The 19391-nt window shown below is 69.7% G+C and overlaps 1 protein-coding gene across 3 annotated transcripts in view; it reads left to right on the top strand.

Annotated features, from left to right (window-relative positions):
• Positions 1-246: 246 nt before the first annotated feature.
• DNMT3A (DNA methyltransferase 3 alpha) overlaps positions 247-19391 on the top strand; it is a 57734-nt gene continuing 38589 nt past the window's right edge. For 2 of the 3 annotated variants that reach the window (XM_062571261.1, XM_062571263.1), the window contains exons 1-2: positions 4308-4464; positions 7738-7845. In XM_062571261.1, the coding sequence (XP_062427245.1) occupies positions 4396-4464; positions 7738-7845 (177 nt within the window). In that variant the 5' untranslated portion in view covers positions 4308-4395. Of the gene's footprint in view, positions 355-4137; positions 4465-7737; positions 7846-19391 lie in introns of those variants that run through there. The other variant, XM_062571262.1, reaches the window with a different exon arrangement.

The following is a 19391-nucleotide window of genomic DNA, read 5'->3' as shown; positions in this document are numbered from 1 at the left end:
GGCTCCGCGCGGCACAGCTTGGCATGGCTCAGCACGGAACGGCTCAGCTTGGCTCGGCCCGGCCCGGCTCGGCCGGGTGGGCACTAGGACCGCGGGGCGCGGCGCGGGGCGGCGCGGCGCTAGGACCGCGCGGCGCGGCGCTCGGCGCTGCAGTGGCGGCGGCGGCGGGCGCTAGGACCGGGCGGGCGGCGCGGCGCGGCGCGGGGCGGCGCGGGGCGGGCGGCTCGGTGCTGCAGTGGAGGCGGCGGCGCTGCGGGAGGAGGCCTCGCCGGGCGGCGCAGGAGCGGCGGCGCGGCGCGGCTCGGCTCGGCTCGGCACGGCTCGGCACGGCGCGCCGGGCCCGCACCGGCCCAGGTAAGGCCCCCCCCGCGCTGCAGCGGCGCCGCTCGGCCCTGCCCGCGCCGCCCCCGCGCTGGGGCGGCGGCGCGGCCCCCCGACGGCGGGCACAGCCCCGCGGCCCGGCCGGACCCCCCCGCGCCGCGCCGCGCCGCGCCGGGCCGGGCCGAGCCGCGCCGGGCCGCGCCGCGGGGCTGAGCCCGCTCGGCGGCGCCCCCCGGCGGGGCGGGCCGCCCCCCTGCCCCGCGCCCCCGCCGACTGGCAGGGAGGGCACGGCGGCCGAGCAGGAAAACATGGCAGCCTGGCATGACCCTCCTCCTCCTCCTCCTCCTCCTGCTTCTCCTCCTCCTCCTCCTCCTCCTCCTCCTGCCGCCGCCTCCCGGCCGGGCCGCCCGGCCCCGTCGGAGCCCCCCCCCCCGCCTCCGGCCGCGGGGCCCCTCCATCCCGCGGCGGCGGCGCCCCCGGGCCCGTCGGGGCGGCGGCGCGGGGGGGCCGGGCCCGGGCGGGGGTCCGCGGCCGCCCCCGCGCCGCGCCGGGCGCGGACGTGTCCTTGACGGCGCCGCATCCGCGCGGCTGAAGGGCACTGCCGCCGCCGCGGCCCTTCCCCGGGGTGCGGGGCGCCGGGTCCCGGCCCGCCGCGCCGCCGCGGCCCTTCCCCGGGGTGCGGGGCGCCGGGTCCCGGCCCGCCGCGCCGCCGCGGCCCTTCCCCGGGGTGCGGGGCGCCGGGTCCCGGCCCGCCGCGCCGCCGCGGCCCTTCCCCGGGGTGCGGGGCGCCGGGTCCCGGCCCGCCGCGCCGCCGCGGCCCTTCCCCGGGGTGCGGGGCGCCGGGTCCCGGCCCGCCGCGCCGCCGCGGCCCTTCCCCGGGGTGCGGGGCGCCGGGTCCCGGCCCGCCGCGCCGCCGCGGCCCTTCCCCGGGGTGCGGGGCGCCGGGTCCCGGCCCGCCGCGGCCCCCTCCGGCGGCAGCAGCGCGGCGTTGCCCGGGCACAGGGCATCGGGCCCCTTCCGCAGGCACCGCCGCAGCCCCTGCCCGGGCCGCGGGGCATCAGCACGGCCCCTTCCCGGGGCCGGGGACCCCGGGCCGCTTCCCGGGGCATCGCCGTGGGCCCGTCCCCGGGGCACGGGGCCGCAGGCCCCTTCCCGGGGCACCAGCTGCGCCGCAGCCCTTCCCCGGGATCCCTTCCCTGGGATGCGGAGCGTCGCCGCGGCCCCTTCCCCAGGCCGCGGGGCATCGGTCGGCGCCGCCTTCCACCCGGCCCCGCGCACATCTCGCCCCTCTTGGCTCATCGGGATCCTCCTCGCCTCGGCTCCCCGGCACACGCCGGGCTGGGCCGGGCCGGAGAAGCCCCGCGAAGCCCATGGGCGTTTGCACGTTCCCGCGCCCGGCGGAGCCCGCCGCCGCGCGTGCCGCGCTCTCCGGCAGCTGCAGGCGAGGGTTGCAAGTGCTGGTTGGCTTTTCCTGCTTTTTCCTTTCCTTTTCTTTCTTTTTTTTTCTTTTTCTCCCCCCCTTTGCTTTTTGAAGCCCTTGACGTGTGGAAACGCTTGCTGTGCCGGGGGGGAGCGTGGCTGCGCCCGGGAACCGGCTCGGAAAGTTGTCCGTGGCGGCGTGGTGCGGAGGGGAAGCTGTGCGATCTCCAGGAAAACTTGCTTGAGCGGATACCCCTGTGCAGGAACGCCGGGGAACAGAATAAAAATCCAGTGTGAACTTCTCTCGGCGTGTAAAATCCGTGTGTGGGGAGCTGGAGGCGGCGGCGGCTCCCTTCGTCCCTTCCTCCCGCGGGCGCCCCGAGCCCTGCGGTGCCGGCGGGAGCAGCCGGGACCCGCCGGGCCCCCCGCGCGCCGGAGCAAAGTTCAGCCGGTGCGCTGGATCTGCCGCTCCGACCTGCCGCTTTTGGAAAGTCTAGCTGCAAAAAAAAAAAAAAAAAAAAAAAACACCCAAAAAACCCCTCATGCAAACTTTAAAAAAAATCCCTCCCGCCCCCCCGCCCGCCTGCGAAATCTGTAAGGGAGGGCGAGCGGTGGAGGCCTGGTGCGTCGGCTCACGGATCTGCTGCTTCTGGGCTTCCCCGCTGCCTCTGCCCCTTCTCCGGGCGGGCAAGCTCGGGTTAGCGGCGCTTTCTTTCCCATTTTCTTCTTTTTTTTTTCCTTTTTTATCCCTCCCCCCCCCCGCCTTGGGTGTTCGTGTGTGCGTGAGCAAATGCAATTTTCCTCTGAGCTCAGTTCCTCTTTCTGTGTTTCGCCCCTCGGTGTGACGTAGCTGGTGTCACAACTGGATTGGTTTACGCGATTTGCATCGCTGCACCGAGTGCGTGCTCGGCGGAGCCGGGCTCGCGGCCGGCACGCGGGAGAGCCGCGACCCCGCCGGCCGCCCCAAGGCCTGCAGGACACTTCAGCCACCTCTCCAGATCCCGGCGCTGTGAAATTCCCGGCGAGGAGCGGAGCGGACCTGCTCGCCCTACGCGACCGCTCTCGCGGACGCGCCGCACGTGCAGCAGCCTTTCGTGCTGAGTCAGCTCGAAACTTCCTAGCAGGGGCCTTTTTTCTTAAAATGAAATGTCCACGAGCATCTCTAGGAAATACCGGCCGCCTGCGCCCAGCGCCGCGCCGCGGGCTGGCGGCTGCCGCCGCGCCGGGCGGGATGAGCCCCAGCGGCCCCTCGGCTGCCCAAATCCTCCCTTAGGCGCGCACACGTCTCCGAAGGGTCCCCGGGGTGGCCTCGCCGGCTCGCGGCACGGGCCGGGGCGCTGCCGCGGGCCGGGGTGCGGGTGACGCACCGCATGGCATGGCACGGCACGGCGCGGCACGGCTCCCTTGCCCTCTGCGTCAGTCCCGCGCTCCCTCCGCGGCGCTGGGGAGGGGGAAGCAGCAGCGCCGGTGGCGGAGGGGGCGGCGGTGACTCGGAGCAGCAAGGACGACCCGCTGCCGCGGCACTCGCGCGCGCCGGGGGGTCCCCTCCGCCCGGGCACGGAGCGCTGCGGGGTCACCCGAGGACAGGGCGCGTGGGGACGCCTCCCCGGGCCAAAAGGCGCCTGGCACGTCTGCAAGCTGCCGGCACGTTTGCAAGCTACCAGTGCGTTTGCTAAGCCGCCGGCGTGTTTGCAAGCTGCTGCTGCGTTTGCAAGCTGCCGGCACGTTTGCGAGCCACCGGGATGTCTGCGAGCCGCCGGCGCGTTTGCGAGCCACCGCTACGTTTGCACGCTGCCGGCACGTTTGCAAGCTGCCCGTGTGTTTGTGAGCCGGCGCGAGAGTTTCGTCCGCTTCCCCGTACCCGTTCGGTGCCGTGTCACAGCCATCGGGGCTCCCGCCGGCCCAAAAGCGTCCCCGGCCGCGGCGGTGCAGGTCGCCGGCGCCGGCTGCTTGCAGCCCTCCTCCCAGCGCCGTGGGCGCCGGCGCAAAAAGCGGGCAAGCGCCCCTTCCCGGGAAACGCCGGCTGGGCTCCCGCCGCTCCCCCGCCTTCGTCCCCGCTCCGCCGCCGCTTCCCCAGCGCGGCCCGGCTGCTCCTTGTGCCGAGGGGATCGCGCCTGCCGGCGGGCCCGGGAGCCGCCGGCGGCGGCGTTTCCCGCGGGGGGCCGGGCCGGCGGCGCGGGCGAGGGCGGCGGGAAGCGAGGAGCCGCCGCTGGAAAGCTCTGGAAGCGGCCGGCGGTGCCAGCGGCGGCGGCATCCTCGGCCGCGGCCGGCGTTTGCCATGGCAACAGGTGCCGGGCGGCCGGTTCCCGCGCGCCGGGGCCGGGAGCCGGCGCGGGGCCGGGGCCGGGGGCGGCCGGGCCGGCGCTCACCGCCCCCCTCCCTCCGCTTCCCTCGCAGGTGGCAGGAAGGAGCCGGGCGGCACGGACGGGCGGACAGACGGACGGACGGACAGGCAGACGCAGGGGCTGCAGCGGCGAGGGCTCCGGGCTGCCCCCCTCCCCTCCCCCGAGCGGAAGGCCGGAGCGCCGGGACGCCGGGACACCGAACGCCTTCCCGCGGCCGGCCGTTTCAGGGCTGCTTTTCCTGCTTTCTGTTGGATTTTTCTTTGGTTGTTTTTAACTACCCCGCGCCGTGCCCTCCCCTCGGGCCCGCGCCATGCCGTCCAGCGGGAACGTCGACACCAGCAGCCCTGCTCCGGACCGCGAAGCGCTCGACACGCACAAGGTGAGGGCGGCGGGGGCGGCGAGTTTGCCGGGTCTCGGCCCGGTGCTCCGGCGCCGGCGCTCCCCGGGGACGCGGCGCTGCGGAGCAGGGACGGGGCTGCAGCCGGGGGCGCGCCGGCCCCGCTGCCCCCCTCGCGCCGCCCCGGCTCCGGCTCCGGCTCCGTGGGGGCCGGCGCGGCTGAGCCTGAGCCGCCGGCCGGGATTAGAGCGGATTGAGCTATTTCTGGCCGAGGGGGAGCGGGGAGGGGATGCAGAGGCAGAGCCCGGCTGCGGCCTCCGCGGCGGTGGCAGCGGCGGGGCCGGAGCGGGCTGGGGGGCTGCCCCGCCGGTGGGGCCCGGCCTGTGTCCGCGTGCCGGGGTGCTCTCACGGCGCTGCCGCTGAGCGCGCGTGCAGCCACGTCCGCGTGCACCGGGCGGATGTGGTCTGTGTGCACAGGGTGGATGCACGTCCGCGTGCACCGGGCGGACGTGTGTCTGTGTGCACAGGGCGGACGCGTGTCCGTGTGCACCGGGCAGACATGTGTCCGGGTGCACCGGGCGGACGTGGTCTGTGTGCACAGGGTGGATGCACGTCCATGTGCACCGGGCGGACGTGTGTCCGGGTGCACCAGGCGGACGTGTGTCTGTGTGCACAGGGTGGATGCACGTCCATGTGCACCGGGCGGACGTGTGTCCGGGTGCACCAGGCGGACGTGTGTCTGTGTGCACAGGGTGGATGCACGTCCATGTGCACCGGGCGGACGTGTGTCCGGGTGCACCAGGCGGACATGTGTCTGTGTGCACAGGGCGGACGCGTGTCCGGGTGCACCGGGCGGACGTGGTCTGTGTGCACAGGGTGGATGCACGTCCGTGTGCACCGGGCAGACGTGTGTCCGGGTGCACCAGGTGGATGCGTGTCCAGGTGCACCGGGCGGACGTGGTCTGTGTGCACCGGGCGGACATGTGTCCGTGTGCACCAGGCGGACGTGGTCTGTGTGCACAGGGTGGATGCACGTCCGTGTGCACCGGGCAGACGTGTGTCCGGGTGCACCAGGCAGACGTGTGTCCGGGTGCACCGGGTGGATGCGTGTCCAGGTGCACCGGGCGGACGTGGTCTGTGTGCACCGGGCGGACATGTGTCCGTGTGCACCAGGCGGACGTGGTCTGTGTGCACAGGGTGGATGCACGTCCGTGTGCACCGGGCGGACGTGTGTCCGGGTGCACCAGGCGGACGTGGTCTGTGTGCACAGGGTGGATGCACGTCTGCGTGCACCGAGCGGACGCCTATCCGGGTGCCCGGGGCCAAGGCCTGTCCGTGTGCACCAGGCAGATGCGTGTGTGCGCGAGGCCAGAGCATATCCATATGCACCAGGCGGATGCATTTCCGTGTGCACAGGGCTGAGGCACGTCTGTGTGCACGAGGTGGATGTGTGTCCCTGTGCACCGGGCGGTGACATGTGCGTGTGCACCGGGCAGTGACATGTGTGCGAGCCCAGGGCTGAGGCATGTGCGTGTGCACTGGGCGGTGATGTGTGCATGTGCCCGGACCATGTCCTGTCCATGTGCACCAGGCAGTGGCATGTCTATGTGCACCAGGTGGTGACGTGTGCGTGTGCCAGGTGGTGACACGTCCCTGTGCACCAGGCAGTGACACATCCACGTGCCCGGGTGATGACGTGCGTGCGAGCCCACCGTGCACGGTGCCACCGGGCCAGGCCAGGGCTCGCCGGAGGGCGGCGCTTGCTTGGCTGGGCAGGACGCTCCTGCAGCCGGCTCCCCGGCTGCGTCCTCGGGGCTCCGGCGCGTCCCTGCCGGCGCCCACTGAGCCGCCTGCGCGGCCGCTGCTCTTCCCGGCACCTCCTCCGGAAGCGGAGAGCCGTCCCCGGGCGGGCCGGGCTGCCGGGCGCCGGGGACGCGGCCGGCCGTGGCCGAGGGCGACCGGCCAGCTGGACCGCGGCCCGGTGTGGGCAGCCGCGGCCGCCTGCCGTTGGGGTCATCCGAGTTTCTCCGGGCTCACTGGCCGCAGCGCCTCTGCCCGCTGGCCGGCTGCGTGCCGCTTCCTGGTGCCTGCCACTTCCCGGTCTATGCCGCTTCCCGGTGCCTGCCGCTTCCCAGTCCGTGCAGCTTCCCGGTCCGTGCTGCTTCCCGGTGCCTGCCGCTTCCCGGTGCATGCTGTGTCCTGGTCCGTGCCGCTTCCCGGTACCTGCCGCGTCCTGGTCCGTGTCGCTTCCCGGTGCCTGCCACTTCCCGGTCTGTGCTGCTTCCCGGTGCCTGCCACTTCCCAGTCCGTGCCACTTCCCGGTCCGTGCCACTTCCCGGTGCCTGCCACTTCCCGGTCCGTGCTGCTTCCCGGTCCGTGCTGCTTCCCGGTCCGTGCCACTGGCCGGGTGCAAGCCGCTTCCCAGCCCAAGCTGCTTCCCGGTGCATGCCGCTGGCTGGGGCTGTGCTGCTTCCTGGTCCGTGCCATCTCTCGGGTGCACGCTGCTTCCCAGCCCGTGCTGCCTCGCTTCCTGCTCGTGCCGCTTCCCACCTGTGCCTCTTCCCGGCCTGTGCTGCTTCCCAGCCATGCTGATTCCCAACCGTGCCGCTTCCCAGCCCATGGTGCTTCACTTCCCGGCCGTGCCACTTCCCACCCATGCTGCTTCCCAGCCCGTGCTGCTTCCCAGTCTGTGCTGCTTCCCGGCTGTGCTTTCTGGTCCGCCGGGAGCGGGAACGGCAGCCCGGCGGCATGGCCGCGCTCCCGCCCGCCGGCGCTGGCGCGAGGTGCGGCCGGGAATCCCAGGGAGAGGCAGGGCGGGCGGGCGGTGCGGCGGCGGAGCGGGGAGCGGGTGCACGGCGCCCGCGGGGCCCTGTGCCGGGTGCCCCGAGCGGCGGCGCGCCGGCTCCGGGGGAGCCCAGGCGCGGGGCCGGCGGGATGCCCGCGCCGCCGGAGCGGGGCCGGGCGGGCGGGAATGTGGCAGGGCGCCTGGCGCGGCGGCGAGTGCAGCTGGATGTCGGGAGCTGTCTGGCTGCCAGCTCCCATCCCCTCCCCGGCCTCTCCCTTCCCCAGCCCCCCCGCCGGCCCCTTCTCCTTCCCGTCCGCCCCCCTCCACCGGCCTCTTCCTGCCTTGCCCGCGGCCGGGATCTGCTGGGGCTCAGGTGAAGCCGCCCGCGCCGGGGGGACGTGCCGGGGGGGGGGCCGGGCCCCCGGCGCTGCCGCGGCCGCCCCGGGTGTGGGTTGCTTTGCGCAGGGCCCGTTCCCGCGCCAGGGCCCGGCGCTGGCAACGTCACCGTCCCCTCCACTCTCTCCCGCTAGCAGGGGGAAGAGGAGCCCGAGGAGAACCAGAGCAAGGAGGAGAAGCAGGATCCGGGGACGCCCATGAGGAAAGCTGGGCGGCCGGGGCGGAAGCGCAAACATGCCCAGGTGAGTGCGCGGGGGAGGCCGCCCGGCCGGCTGCAGGGCCCCTCGAGGGGTGCTGGGCCCCTCGGAGGGGCGCAGGGCACAGTGCAGCAGTGGGGTGTAAGACACAGTGCAGCGGTGCAAGGCACGGTGGTGCAGAGCACGGGACGGCGGTGCAAGGCATGGTGGTGCTGGGCCTGGCGTAACAGTGCAGGGCACTGCGTGGTGGTGCTGGGCACAGCACAGCGGTGCAGGGCCGTGCAGCGGAGCAGGACGCGGCATGGCCGTGCAGGACTCTGCGGCGGTGCAGGATATGACAGTGCAGGGCACGGTGGTGCAGGGCGCAGCGGTGCAGGGCGCAGAGCAGCGGTGCGAGACGGCACAGCGGTGCAGGATGCAGGGCGCGGCGATGCAGGGCGCGGCGATGCAAGACAACACGGCTGCTCAGGGCACAGCAGTGCAAGACACGGCGCGGTGGGTGGTGCGAGACAGTGGTGCAGGGCACGGTGTGACGGTGCAGGGCGCAGCGATGCAAGGCGGCATGGCAGGGCACAGCGCGGCAGTGGAAAACACGGTGCGGTGGTGCAGGGCTGCACGGCGTGGAGGTGGAGGGCACGGTGCGGTGGTGGAGGGCACGGTGCGGCGGTGCAGGGCTGCACGGCGCGGAGGTGGAGGACACAGCGTGGAGGTGGAGGGCATGGTGCGGCGGTGCAGGACTGCTCTCCAGAGAGGCTGGGCCGTGCACGGGCAGGCCGCGGTTTGCCCCGGCCCCGGCCTGCCCCAAAACGCGGGAGGGCCGCGCCGCCCCCTGCACCGTGCCCTGCACCTGTGCCAGGCCTGCAGCCGTCCGGGCAGGGACTTCTTGCTTGCATCCGCTGGAGTTTCCCAACTTGTGCCCTCGCCTCTTGTCCCGAGGAGTCCCGAGCTCCCGGCCCGGCCAGCGGAGCCGTCCCGGCTCGCTGCAGGGCACCCGCCCCCGCCTGGCACCGCGGCGCCCGGGCCGGGCACGGCGGGGACATCCCTGCCCGCCCGGCGCGGGCCCTGCTCCCGCTCCCCGCAGCGCCCTCGGAGCGGGAGCAGCCGCATCGATCCGCCGGGCGATCCCGCGGGAACGGCGCGCGCGGGCTCCGGCGGGATGCCGGGCGCCGGGCTCGGCCGCGCTGCCCGTTCCGGCGGGCTGCAGCCCGGCTGGGCGGGAGGCAGCGCTGGGGGGGGGGGGCGGGGGGAGAGCAGCTATTTCGGTGGAAGAACAATACTGGCACAGGAACAAATGGGGAGAAGTCGGCCAGGAGCAGACGGAGCCTGGAAACCGGGAGGTTTCGGGCCGTCGGAGCGGGCGGCTCCGGGAAGCCCCCTCCGAGGGGCGGCGGGACAGAAGGCCGGAGCGGCGGGGTCTGCGCCGGGGGCCCCGGCCGCCGGGAGGGGGGTCGGCGCTGGCCGCCGTCGGAGCAGCCCGACGTGACCTGGCACGGCTTCCCGCGCCGCGGCGCTCGGAGAGCCGGGGCCGCGAGCGAGGGGCCGCGGAGCCGCGGAGCCGCGGGCGTCCTGCCGTCGGAGCCGGGGAGGCGGCCGGGGGGAGCGGGGGCTGCTGCCGCCCGGGACCCCCGTCCCGCGGCACGCCGTGCCGGTGCCGTCGGTCCGGGAGACGCTGTCCCGGGAGCGGCGCCTTCGCGTTCGCTGTCGCTTCCCCGCCGCGGGTGGAGTCGGAGGGGTTTCGGCCCCGCCGGGCGCTGCGTCGCTCCCGTCGGAGCCTCCTGCCCTTCCCAGCTGCGCTCGGGGACGGTCGCAGGACGGTTGCCCGTCGCCACCTCCTCCTTCCAGCTCCGCGTCCCCCTGCGCTCGCTGATACCCGTCGCGCTGGTAATTAGCATTAATTGGCGCATTGCAGCGGTGCAACGAGGCCTGGCTGGGCTCGAAGCGGCTCTGCAGTGCCGGGCCGTCCGCGTCCCAGGGGCGCCGCGGCCGCGGCGCTGAACCGGCGGGCGCATGGCAAGCGGTTCGCGAGCCTGGTGGGGGCGGCCGCGCTGGTCCGGACCCCGGCGGGTCTCGGTGGGAGAGGTGGTGCCGTCCGCGCGGGACGGGCTTGGAGCCTCTTGCGAGAAGGGGCTGGAGGAGGCGCAAGCCCCGTGCAGCCCTGTGCCTGCCCCACGCGTGCCCCGTGCAGGCCCTGCACGGCCCAGTGCAGCCCTGTCCATTCCTCAGTTGGTTCGAGTGTGGTGCTAATAACGCCAAGGTCGTGGGTTCGGTTCCCGTGTGGACCGCTCATTTGAGGGTTGGACTGGGTGATCTCCAGAGGTCCCTTCCAACCTTGCCAGTTCTATGATTCTGTGATTCCCTGTGCAGCCCCGTGCCGGCCCCATGCCGCTCTGTTCATGCCCTGTGCAGCCCCTGCACAGCCCTGTGCATGCCCCACGCAGCCCCATGCAGCCCCTGCACAGCCCTGTGCATGCCCCACGCAGCCTTGTGCAGGTCCCGTGCAGCCCCTGCACAACCCCGTGCAGCCCAGCGCAGCCCGGCACAGCCCCACGCAGGCCTGTGCAGCCTTGCGCAGCCCAGCGCAGCCCGGCACAGCCCAGCGCAGCCCCGTGCAACCCCGCACAGCCCCTGCACAGCCCCGTGCAGCCCGACGTGCAGCCCAGCACAGCCCCAGCACAGCCCTGTGCAGCCCGACACGCAGCCTAGCACAGCCCCGGCACAGCCCAGCACAGCCCCGTGCAGCCCAGCACAGCCCAGCACAGCCCCGTGCAGCCCGGCACAGCCCAGCACAGCCCCGTGCAGCCCGGCACAGCCCAGCACAGCCCCGTGCAACCCAGCACAGCCCCTGCACAGCCCCGTGCAGCCCGACGTGCAGCCCAGCACAGCCCCAGCACAGCCCTGTGCAGCCCGACACGCAGCCTAGCACAGCCCCGGCACAGCCCAGCACAGCCCCGTGCAGCCCGGCACAGCCCAGCACAGCCCCGTGCAGCCCAGCACAGCCCCGTGCAGCCCAGCGCAGCCCCGTGCAGCCCCGTGCAGCCCAGCACAGCCCCGTGCAGCCCAGCACAGCCCCGTGCAGCCCCGTGCAGCCCAGCGCAGCCCCGTGCAGCCCAGCACAGCCCAGCACAGCCCAGCGCAGCCCCGTGCAGCCCAGCACAGCCCCGTGCAGCCCCGTGCAGCCGCTGCCCCGTCCCGGCCGGGCTGCCTGCGCCGGCTGCGCTGCCAAGCGCGAGGGAGCTGGCAAGGCGCGCGGCCCGGCAGCCGCCTGGGCACTGCCAGGAGAGCGGCTCCGTGCTTGTTTGCAAGGGGAAAGCCCCGGCGGCCGCCTGTGCGTAGCTATAAATATCCCTCACAGCTGGAGAGCCCACGGCGCTGGCTGCTCCGGGGGGGGGGGGGGCAGCGCCCGGGGCCAGGCCGCGTCCCCGCACTGCTCCGCCGTGGAGGGGCAGCCGTGGGGCGCCGTGGGGCGCCACGCGTGCCGGCGGTGGGCAGGGCTGCTGCGGTGCAAGCCGCAGGGACGTGGGACCCGGGACCCGCTCCGAGCCGGCAGGTGCCGGGGCAGGAAGCCCTTCCCTTGCGGTTGAAACCAGACCTGCTGCTTTTCCAGGTGTTGGGAGGAATTTTGCCCGGGGTGTGTCGTTCCCAGCCAGGTGAGTGGGGCCCCGGGCCGGGCCTCTCTGCCCCGGCACGCTGCTCCCAGCCGGGCAGCGCGGAGGCAGCCAGAGCCTCCACTGGCTGGGGCCAGAGAGCCCCAGGGGCCGGGTGTCGCGGTGTAGCTGGGTGTGCACAGTCAGAGAGCCCCGGGGCCAGGTGTAATGGTGTAGCTGGGAAGGCGCAGCCAGAGAGCCCCGGGGGCTGGGTGTTGCAGTGTAGCTGTGTGTGCACAGCCAGAGAGCCCGAAGGGCCGGGTGTCATGGTGTAGCTGGGTGTGCACAGCCAGAAAGCCCAAAGGGCTGGGTGTTGTGGTGTAGCTGTGTGTGCACAGCTAGAGAGTGCCGGGGGCTGGGTGTCACAGTGTAGCTGCGTATGCACAGCCAGAGAGCCCCAGGGGCTGGGTGTCATGGTGTAGCTGGATGTGCATGGACAGAGAGCCCCAGAGGCTGGGTGTTGCAGTGTAGCTGTGTGCGCACAGCCAGAGAGCCCAAAGGGCCGGGTGTCATGGTGTAGCTGTGTGTGCACAGCCAGAGAGCCCCAGGAGCTGGGTGTTGCATTGTGCCTAGGTGTGCATGGCTGGGGGGCCCTGGGGGCCAGGCATCAGAGTGTAGCCGTGTGTGCACAGCTGGAGAGGCCCAGGGGCTGAGCATAATGGTGTAGCTGTGTGTGCACAGCCTGAGACCGACGGGGCCGGGCATCATGATGTAGCTGTGTGTGCACAGCTGGAGAGCCCCAGGGGCCAGGCACCACGGTGTAGCTGTGTGTGTGCAGCCGGGCAGCCCCAGGGGCCAGGGCCAGGGGTCGTGGTGTAGCTATGTGTGCACAGCCAGAGCACCCCAGGGGATGAGTGTCACAGTGTAGCCATGTGTGCGCAACCTGAGAGCCCTAAGGGCTGGGTGTCGTGTTGTAGCCATGCATGCACAGACAGAGAGCTCCTGGGGATGGGAGGCATGGTGTAGCCGGGTGTGCATGGCTGGAGACTCCCAGGGGCCAAGTGTCGTGGTGTGGCCACATGTGCACAGCTGGAGAGCACCAGGGGCCGTGTGTCATGGTGCAGTTGTATGTGCACAGCCAGAGGGATCCAGGGGGTGGGTGGCACGGTGTAGCTGTGTGTGCACAGTTGGACAGCTCCAAGGGCCAGGTGTCATGGTGTAGCCGTGTGTGCAGGGCCTAGCATCATGATGTTGACATCTGTGCACAGTCGGAGAGCCCTAGAGGCTGGGTGTCATGGTGTAGCTGTATATGCGTGGCTGGAGAGCCCCACAGGGCCAAGCATCATGGTACAGCTGTGTTTGCATGGCCGGAGAGCCCCAGGGGTCGGGTGTCACTGTGTGTGCACAGCCAGAGCACCCTTGGGGTCAGACTTCACAGAGTAGCCGTGTGTGCACAGCCGGAGAGTCCCGCTAGGCTGGGCATCATGGTGTAGCCATGGGTGTGGGGCCAGAGACCCCCAGGGGCTGGGTGTCACAGTGTAACTGTGTGCAAGGTCAGAGAGCACTGTGGGGTCAGGCGTCATGGTGTAGCCGTGTGTGCACGGCTGGAAAGTCCCAGGAGCCGGGCTTCGCGGTGTAGCTATGTGTGCGGGGCCAGAGAGCCCCAGGGGTCGGACGTCTCGGTGTAGCTGTGTGCACACAGCTGGAGAGCCCCACGGCCGGTCGTCATGGAGCAGCTGTATGTGCGGGGCCGGAGAGCCGCCGGGCCTGGGCATTGTGGTGTAGCTGTGTGTGCACAGCCGGAGAGCCCCACGGGGGCCAGGTGTTGCGGTGTAGCCACGTGTAGGGGGCTGGAGAATCCCAGGGGCTGGGTGTTGCAGTGTAGCCATGTGTACATAGCCAGAGAGCCCCAGAGGCCGGGCGTCGCGGTGTATCTGTGTGCGCACAGCTGGAGAGCCTCAGGGTCCAGGCAGGACAGTGTAGCTGTTGGTGGGGGGCTGGAGAGCCCCAGAGGATGGGCATTGCAGTGTAGCTGTGTGTGCACAGCCTGAGAGCCCAAGGGGCTGGGCGTCGCGCTGTAGTCATGCGTGCACAGCCAGAAAACCCCAGGAGCCAGGTGTCACGGTGTAGCCATGTATACAGGGCCAGAGAGCCCTGTGGGGCCAGGTGTCACACTGTAGTTGTGTGTGCGGGAGCAGAGAGCCGCAGTGGCTGGGCGTCACAGTGTAGCTGTATGTGTGGGACTGGAGGGCCCCGGCGGCCTGACATCACGGTGTAGCTCTGTGTGCACAGCCAGAGAGCCCTTTGGGGCTGAATGTTATGGTGTAGCTATGAGTGCTGGGCCTGGTGTTGTGGTGTAACTATGTGTGCACAGCCAGAGAGCCCTGCAGGGCCAAGTGTCATGGTGTAGCTACGAGTGCTGGGCCAAGTATCGTGATGTAGTTGTGTGTGCACAGCCAGAAAGCCCTGCAGGGTTGAGTGTCGTGGTATAGCTGTGAGTGTGGGGCCAGGTGAGGGGTTTCCTGCTGGACCTTGTACCAAACAAGAAAGAACTGGTTGGAGACGTGGAGATTGGGGCAGCCTTGGCTGCAGTGACCATGGGGTGGTGGAGTTTAGGATTCTGCTTGGAGGAAGCAGGGCAATAAGTAGGATCACAACCCTGGACTTCAGGAGGGCGGACTTTGGCCTCTTCAGGGCCCTACTTGGGGGAATCCCATGGGGTAGGGCCCCAGAAGGGAAGGGGGTCCAGGAGAGCTGGTTAATCATCAAGCATCGCTTCCTCCAAGCTCAAGGAGTGGTGCATCCCTATGAGTAAGAAGTGCAGCAAAAGGGGCAGGAGACCTGCATGGGTGAGCAAGGAGCTCCTGGCCAAACTCAGACAGAAGAAGGAACTACACAGAACATGGAAGAGGGGACAGGCCACTTGGGAAGAATATAGGAACGTGGTCAGAGTGTGCAGGGATGAGAGGAGGAAGGCTAAGGCCCAGTTGGAATTAAATCTGGCAAGGACAACAGGAAGGGCTTCTTCAAAGACATCAGCAGCAAGAGGAGGACTAGGGAAAATGTGGGCCCGCTCCTGAATGGGGCGGAGGCCCTGGTGACACGGGATACAGAGAAGGCAGAATTACTGCATGCCTTCTTTGCTTCAGTCTTCACTGCTAAGGGCAGCCCTCAGGGATCCTGCAGCCTGGAGACAAGAGAGAAAGTCTGGAGAAAGGAAGACCTTCCCTTGATCGAGGAGGATCAGGTTAGAGATCGTTCAGGCAAACTTGACACCCACAAATCCATGGGCCCGGATGGGATGCACCCACGGGTATTGAGGGAGCTGGTGGATGTTGTTGCCAGGCCGCTCTCCATCATCTTTGAAAGGTCGTGGAGAACAGGAGAGGTGCCTGAGGACTGGAAGAAAACCAGTGTCACTCCAGTCTTCAGAAAGGGCAAGAAGGAGGACCCAGGCAACTACAGGCCAGTGACCGTCACTGCCATCCTTGGAAAGATGATGGAACAGCTCATTCAGGATGTCATCTCTAAGCATATGGAGGACAAGAAAGTGATCAGGAGAAGTCAGCATGGATTCACCAAGGGGAAATGATGCTCAACCAATCTGAGAGCCTTCTGTGATGGACTGACTGGCTGGGTAGATGAGGGGAGAGCAGTGGACATTATGTCCCTTGACTTCAGCAGGGCTTCTGACACTGTCTCCCATAACATCCTCCTAGAGAAGCTCAGGAAGTGTGGGTTAGACGAGTGGACAGTGAGGTGGCTTGAGAAGTGGCTGAAAGGCAGAGCTCAGAGGGTCGTCATCAGTGGCGTGGAGTCTAGTTGGAGGCCTGCGGCTAGTGATGTCCTCCAGGGCTCAGGACCGGGTCCCATCCTGTTCAACTTCTTCATCAATGATCTGGATGAGTGCCTCCTCAGCAAGTTTGCTGATGATACCAAGCTGGGAGGAGTGGCTGATACACCTGAGGGCTGTGCTGCCATTCAGAGAGACCTGGACAGGACGGAGAGCTGGGCGGAGAGGAACCTCCTGAGGTTCAACAAGGGCAAGTGCAGGGTCCTGCACCTAGGGAGACATGACCCTAGGCACCAGTACAAGCTGGGGGCTGACCTGCTGGAGAGCAGCTCTGCAGAGAAAGGTCTGGGAGTGCTGGTGGATGACAAGTTGACCGTGAGCCAGCAATGTGTCCTTGTGGCCAAGAAGGCCAATGGTCTGCTGGGGTGCACTGGGAAGAGTGTTGCCAGCAGGTGGAGGGAGGGGATCCTGCCCCTCTATTTAGCCCTGGTGAGACCACATCTCGAGTCCTGTGTCCAGTCCTGGGCTCCCCAGTCCAAGAGAGACATGGGGCTACTGGAGAGAGTCCAGCGTACTGTGGGAGTGACAGAGCCCTGTAACAGGTTGCTCAGAAAGGTTGTGGAGTCTCCTTCTTTGGAGATATTCAAAACCCACCTGGATGCAGCCCTGTCTACCATGCTCTAGGTGACCCTCCTTGAGCAGGGAGGTTGGACTAGATGATCTCCAGAGGTCCCTTCCAACCTTACGGATTCTGTGATTGTATGATACGAAGATGATCAGAGGACTGGAGCATCTCTCTTATGAGGAACGGCTGCGAGAGCTGGGCCTGTTTAGCCTGGAAAGAGAAGATGGAGAGGGGATCTTATCAATGTCTGCAAATACATTGAGGGAGGGTGTCAAGGGGATGGGGCCGGACTCTTCTGTGGTACCAAGCAACAGGACAAGAGGCAACAGGCACAAACTGAACCACAGGAAGTTCCACCTGAATATGAGGAAACACTTCTTCCCTGTGAGGGTGACAGAGCCCTGGAAGAGGTTGCCCAGAGAGGTTGTGGAGTCTCCTTCTCTGGAGATCTTCAAGGCCCGTCTGGATGCAACCCTGTCTAACATGCTCTAGGTGACTCTGCTGAGCAGGGGTTGTTGGACTAGATGATCTCCAGAGGTCCCTTCCAACCTCAACTGTTCTGTGCTGCTGTGATTCTGTGGGTGTTGCAGTGTAGCTGGGTGTGCACAGCCAGAAAGCCCTGCAGGGCCAAGTATCGTGGTGAAGCTGTAAGCGCAGGGCCGGGTGTCACGGTGTAGCCAGGTGTGTGCAGCCAGAAGGCCCTGCAGGGCTGAGTGTCATGGTGTAGCTCTGAGTGTGGGCCTGGGTGTTGTGCTGTAGCCAGGTAGACACAGCTGGAGAGCCCTGCAGGGCTAGGTGTTGTGGTGTAGCTGTGAGTGTGGGGCCAGGTGTTGTGGTGTAACTGTGAGTGCACAGCCAGAGAGCCCTGCAGGGCTGTGTGTCATGGTGTAGCTGTGAGTGAGAGCCCAGGTGTCATGGCATAGCTGTGTGTGCACAGTCAGAAGGCCCTGTGGGAGTGGTTGTTGTGGTTAGCTGTGAGTGCAGGGCTAGGTGTTGCAGTGGAGACATGTGTGCACAACCGGAGAGCCCTGTGGGGCTGGCTGTCGCAGTGTAGCCGGGTTTGCAGAGCCACAGAGCTGTGTGGGGCTGGCTGTCGCAGTGTAGCCGGGTTTGCAGAGCCGCAGAGCTGTGCAGGGCTGGGTGTCGCGGTGTAGCTGGGTGTGCACAGCCAGAGAGTGGAGTGCGCAGCAGGCGATGCCGGGGGAGCTGCGCTCCGGGAGGCCGGGGCCACTCGCAGGCTGCTCTGTCTGACGAAACCTCAGCTCGTCGTGGCCTCACTGGGCTCCGCGGGAGCCGCCTGCTCGTTAGCGGTAATTGCCCCTCGCTCAGGCGTCCTGACGCACACACCCCGTGGCACCTGGGGAGGACGCACACGCGGACAGGCGCCTCCCTGCTCCACCAAGGCATAGGCGTGGTGACAAACAACCTCACCTCCATGTGACACCTGCACACGCACAGACAAGCGCGCACACCCCTCTCTGCCACCCCGTGTGCATGGACAGGCGCACACCAACATGCTCATGCGTCCCCCTGCCTTTGGGTGATGCACACCCACACCCCAGGCTCATGCACACCCCTGTGATGCACTCACACCTGTGCACACACACACCCCTGTGATGCACACCCACACTCTGTGCACATGCACATCCCGTGATGCACGCACAACCATGCACATGCACACCCGTGATGCACACTCCCAGCCCTGTCTCCAGGTGACACTCGGACATGCACAGTCCCCGTGCTGCACGCACGCCAGCCTGTCACACACTGCTCTGCACACACACTCACACACACTCACTGGTGCACACCCGACGTGCAGAGGAGCAGCATGCCCTGGGTGTGCAAGGGGACTCGGTCTGTCTAGGACTGGCTTCACCCTGCTGGGCAGCTGTGCAGTGCCATGCCGTGCCGTGCCATGCCGTGTCCTGGCACGCCGTGCTGTGCTGTGCCGTGCCGTGCCATGCCGTGTCCTGGCATGCTGTGCTGTGCCGTGCTGTGCCGTGACATGCCATGCCGTGTCGTGGCGTGCCGCTGTGCCGTGCCGTCTGTGCCGCGTCATGCTGTGCAGTGTCATAGCACACCATGCCATGCTGCAACGGGGAGTGCAATGCCGTGCCGTGCAGTGTTACACCATGCTGTGCTGTCATGCCCTGCTGAGCCGTGCCCTGTCATGCTGTGCCGTGCCGTGCCGTGCCGTGCCCGAGCTCTGAGACCCGTGCCCGTGTCCACGGCCTCCATGGGCGATCTGCGGCGAGCCGCAGTGCGCCCGGTGGGGAAGCAGCGGGAGCCGTCGGCGGGAGGTGGCGCACGGTCCAGCCGGGAGCCCCGGCGCCTTTGCCGGCCCCTGCGGGCATGGCCATTTGGGGGGGGAGGCAGAGCGGGGGCTCCAGAGGGTCCATGCAGGCCGGGGGGTGCAGCCGGTGCTGGGGGGGCGGCAGGTGCTGCTGCACACGGCCGCGCGATGCCCGCCCCGGCGAGGCCCGGCCCCGGGGCGCTCCCGGCGGAGCTGCGTCCTTGGCCGGGGCCCAGCCGGCGGCGGAGGGGAGGGCAGCGGAGCGGAGCGCCGAGGAAGCGGTGGGTGGGAAGGCAGAGCCGGCCTCGGGGGACGGGGGACGGGGACGGGGCGCCGGGGCGGATCCCGGCCCTCCCCTCCGCCCAGCATCCAGCGTCCGAGCGGCGCCGGCCCGCCTGGCCCCAGGTAGGGAGCCGGCGGCGGGGGCTGCCCGGCTGCTCCTGCCTGCGCCGTGCCGGCGTTCCCGTGCCGCGCCGGTGTTCCCGCGCTGCACCAGCGTTCCCGTGCCCTGCCTGCGTTCCCGCGCTGCACTGGCATTCCCGTGCCCTGCCTGCGTTCCCGCGCTGCACTGGCGTTCCCACGCTCTGCCTGCATTCCCGCGCTGCACTGGCGTTCCCGCGCTCTGCCTGCGTTCCTGCTCTGCGCCGGCGTTCCCGCGCTGCGCCGGCGTTCCCGCGCCCTGCCTGCGTTCCCGCGCCCTGCCTGCGTTCCCGCGCCCTGCCTGCGTTCCCGCGCTGCACTGGCGTTCCCATGCTGCGCCGGCATTCCCGTTGCCATGCAGTGACGCCCCATTTCCTGAAACCGGAGCGGGCCTGGAACGAGCCGGCCGTGCCCGCAGGAAGCTCTGCGAGCGCCGCTGCGAAGGGGCTGCCAGGGGAAGAGCTGGCGCGGGGCCCGGGCTCCGTCCCGGCGCTGCAGAGGCACAAAGCCGAGCGGCGGCATCAGCTCGGCGCGGCCACGGCCCCGGGCCGGCGGCAGTGGTGCAAGAGTTAACAGCGGCGCTGCGGGGGGGCCGGGCGGGCGCGCGGAGCTGCCCCTCCGGGGGGACCCCGGGGGCTCCGGGGAGGGTGGCCGAGCCCCGTGCTGGCCCGGCGCGGCGCCGGCCCGGACGCTCCCAGGCTCCCCCGCGCCGCTGTTGCTGCTGCGCCGGCCCTCGCCGCCGCCTGGTCCGAGCCGGGCCGGGCGGCCTCCCGCTCCCCCCCCCCGGCTCCTCCCCGCTTCAGGCCCCCTCCCCGAGCCCCCGGCCGGGCGACGCCGCGCGCGGTGCCCGGCCCCGGGCAGGGGGCCAAGGCGGCA

Source organism: Rhea pennata, chromosome 3 (assembly GCF_028389875.1).
Source record: "Rhea pennata isolate bPtePen1 chromosome 3, bPtePen1.pri, whole genome shotgun sequence".
NCBI classification, from domain to species: domain Eukaryota; kingdom Metazoa; phylum Chordata; class Aves; order Rheiformes; family Rheidae; genus Rhea; species Rhea pennata.
The sequence above is the reverse complement of the archived record's forward strand: the minus strand, read 5'-3'. Positions and strand labels throughout refer to the sequence as shown.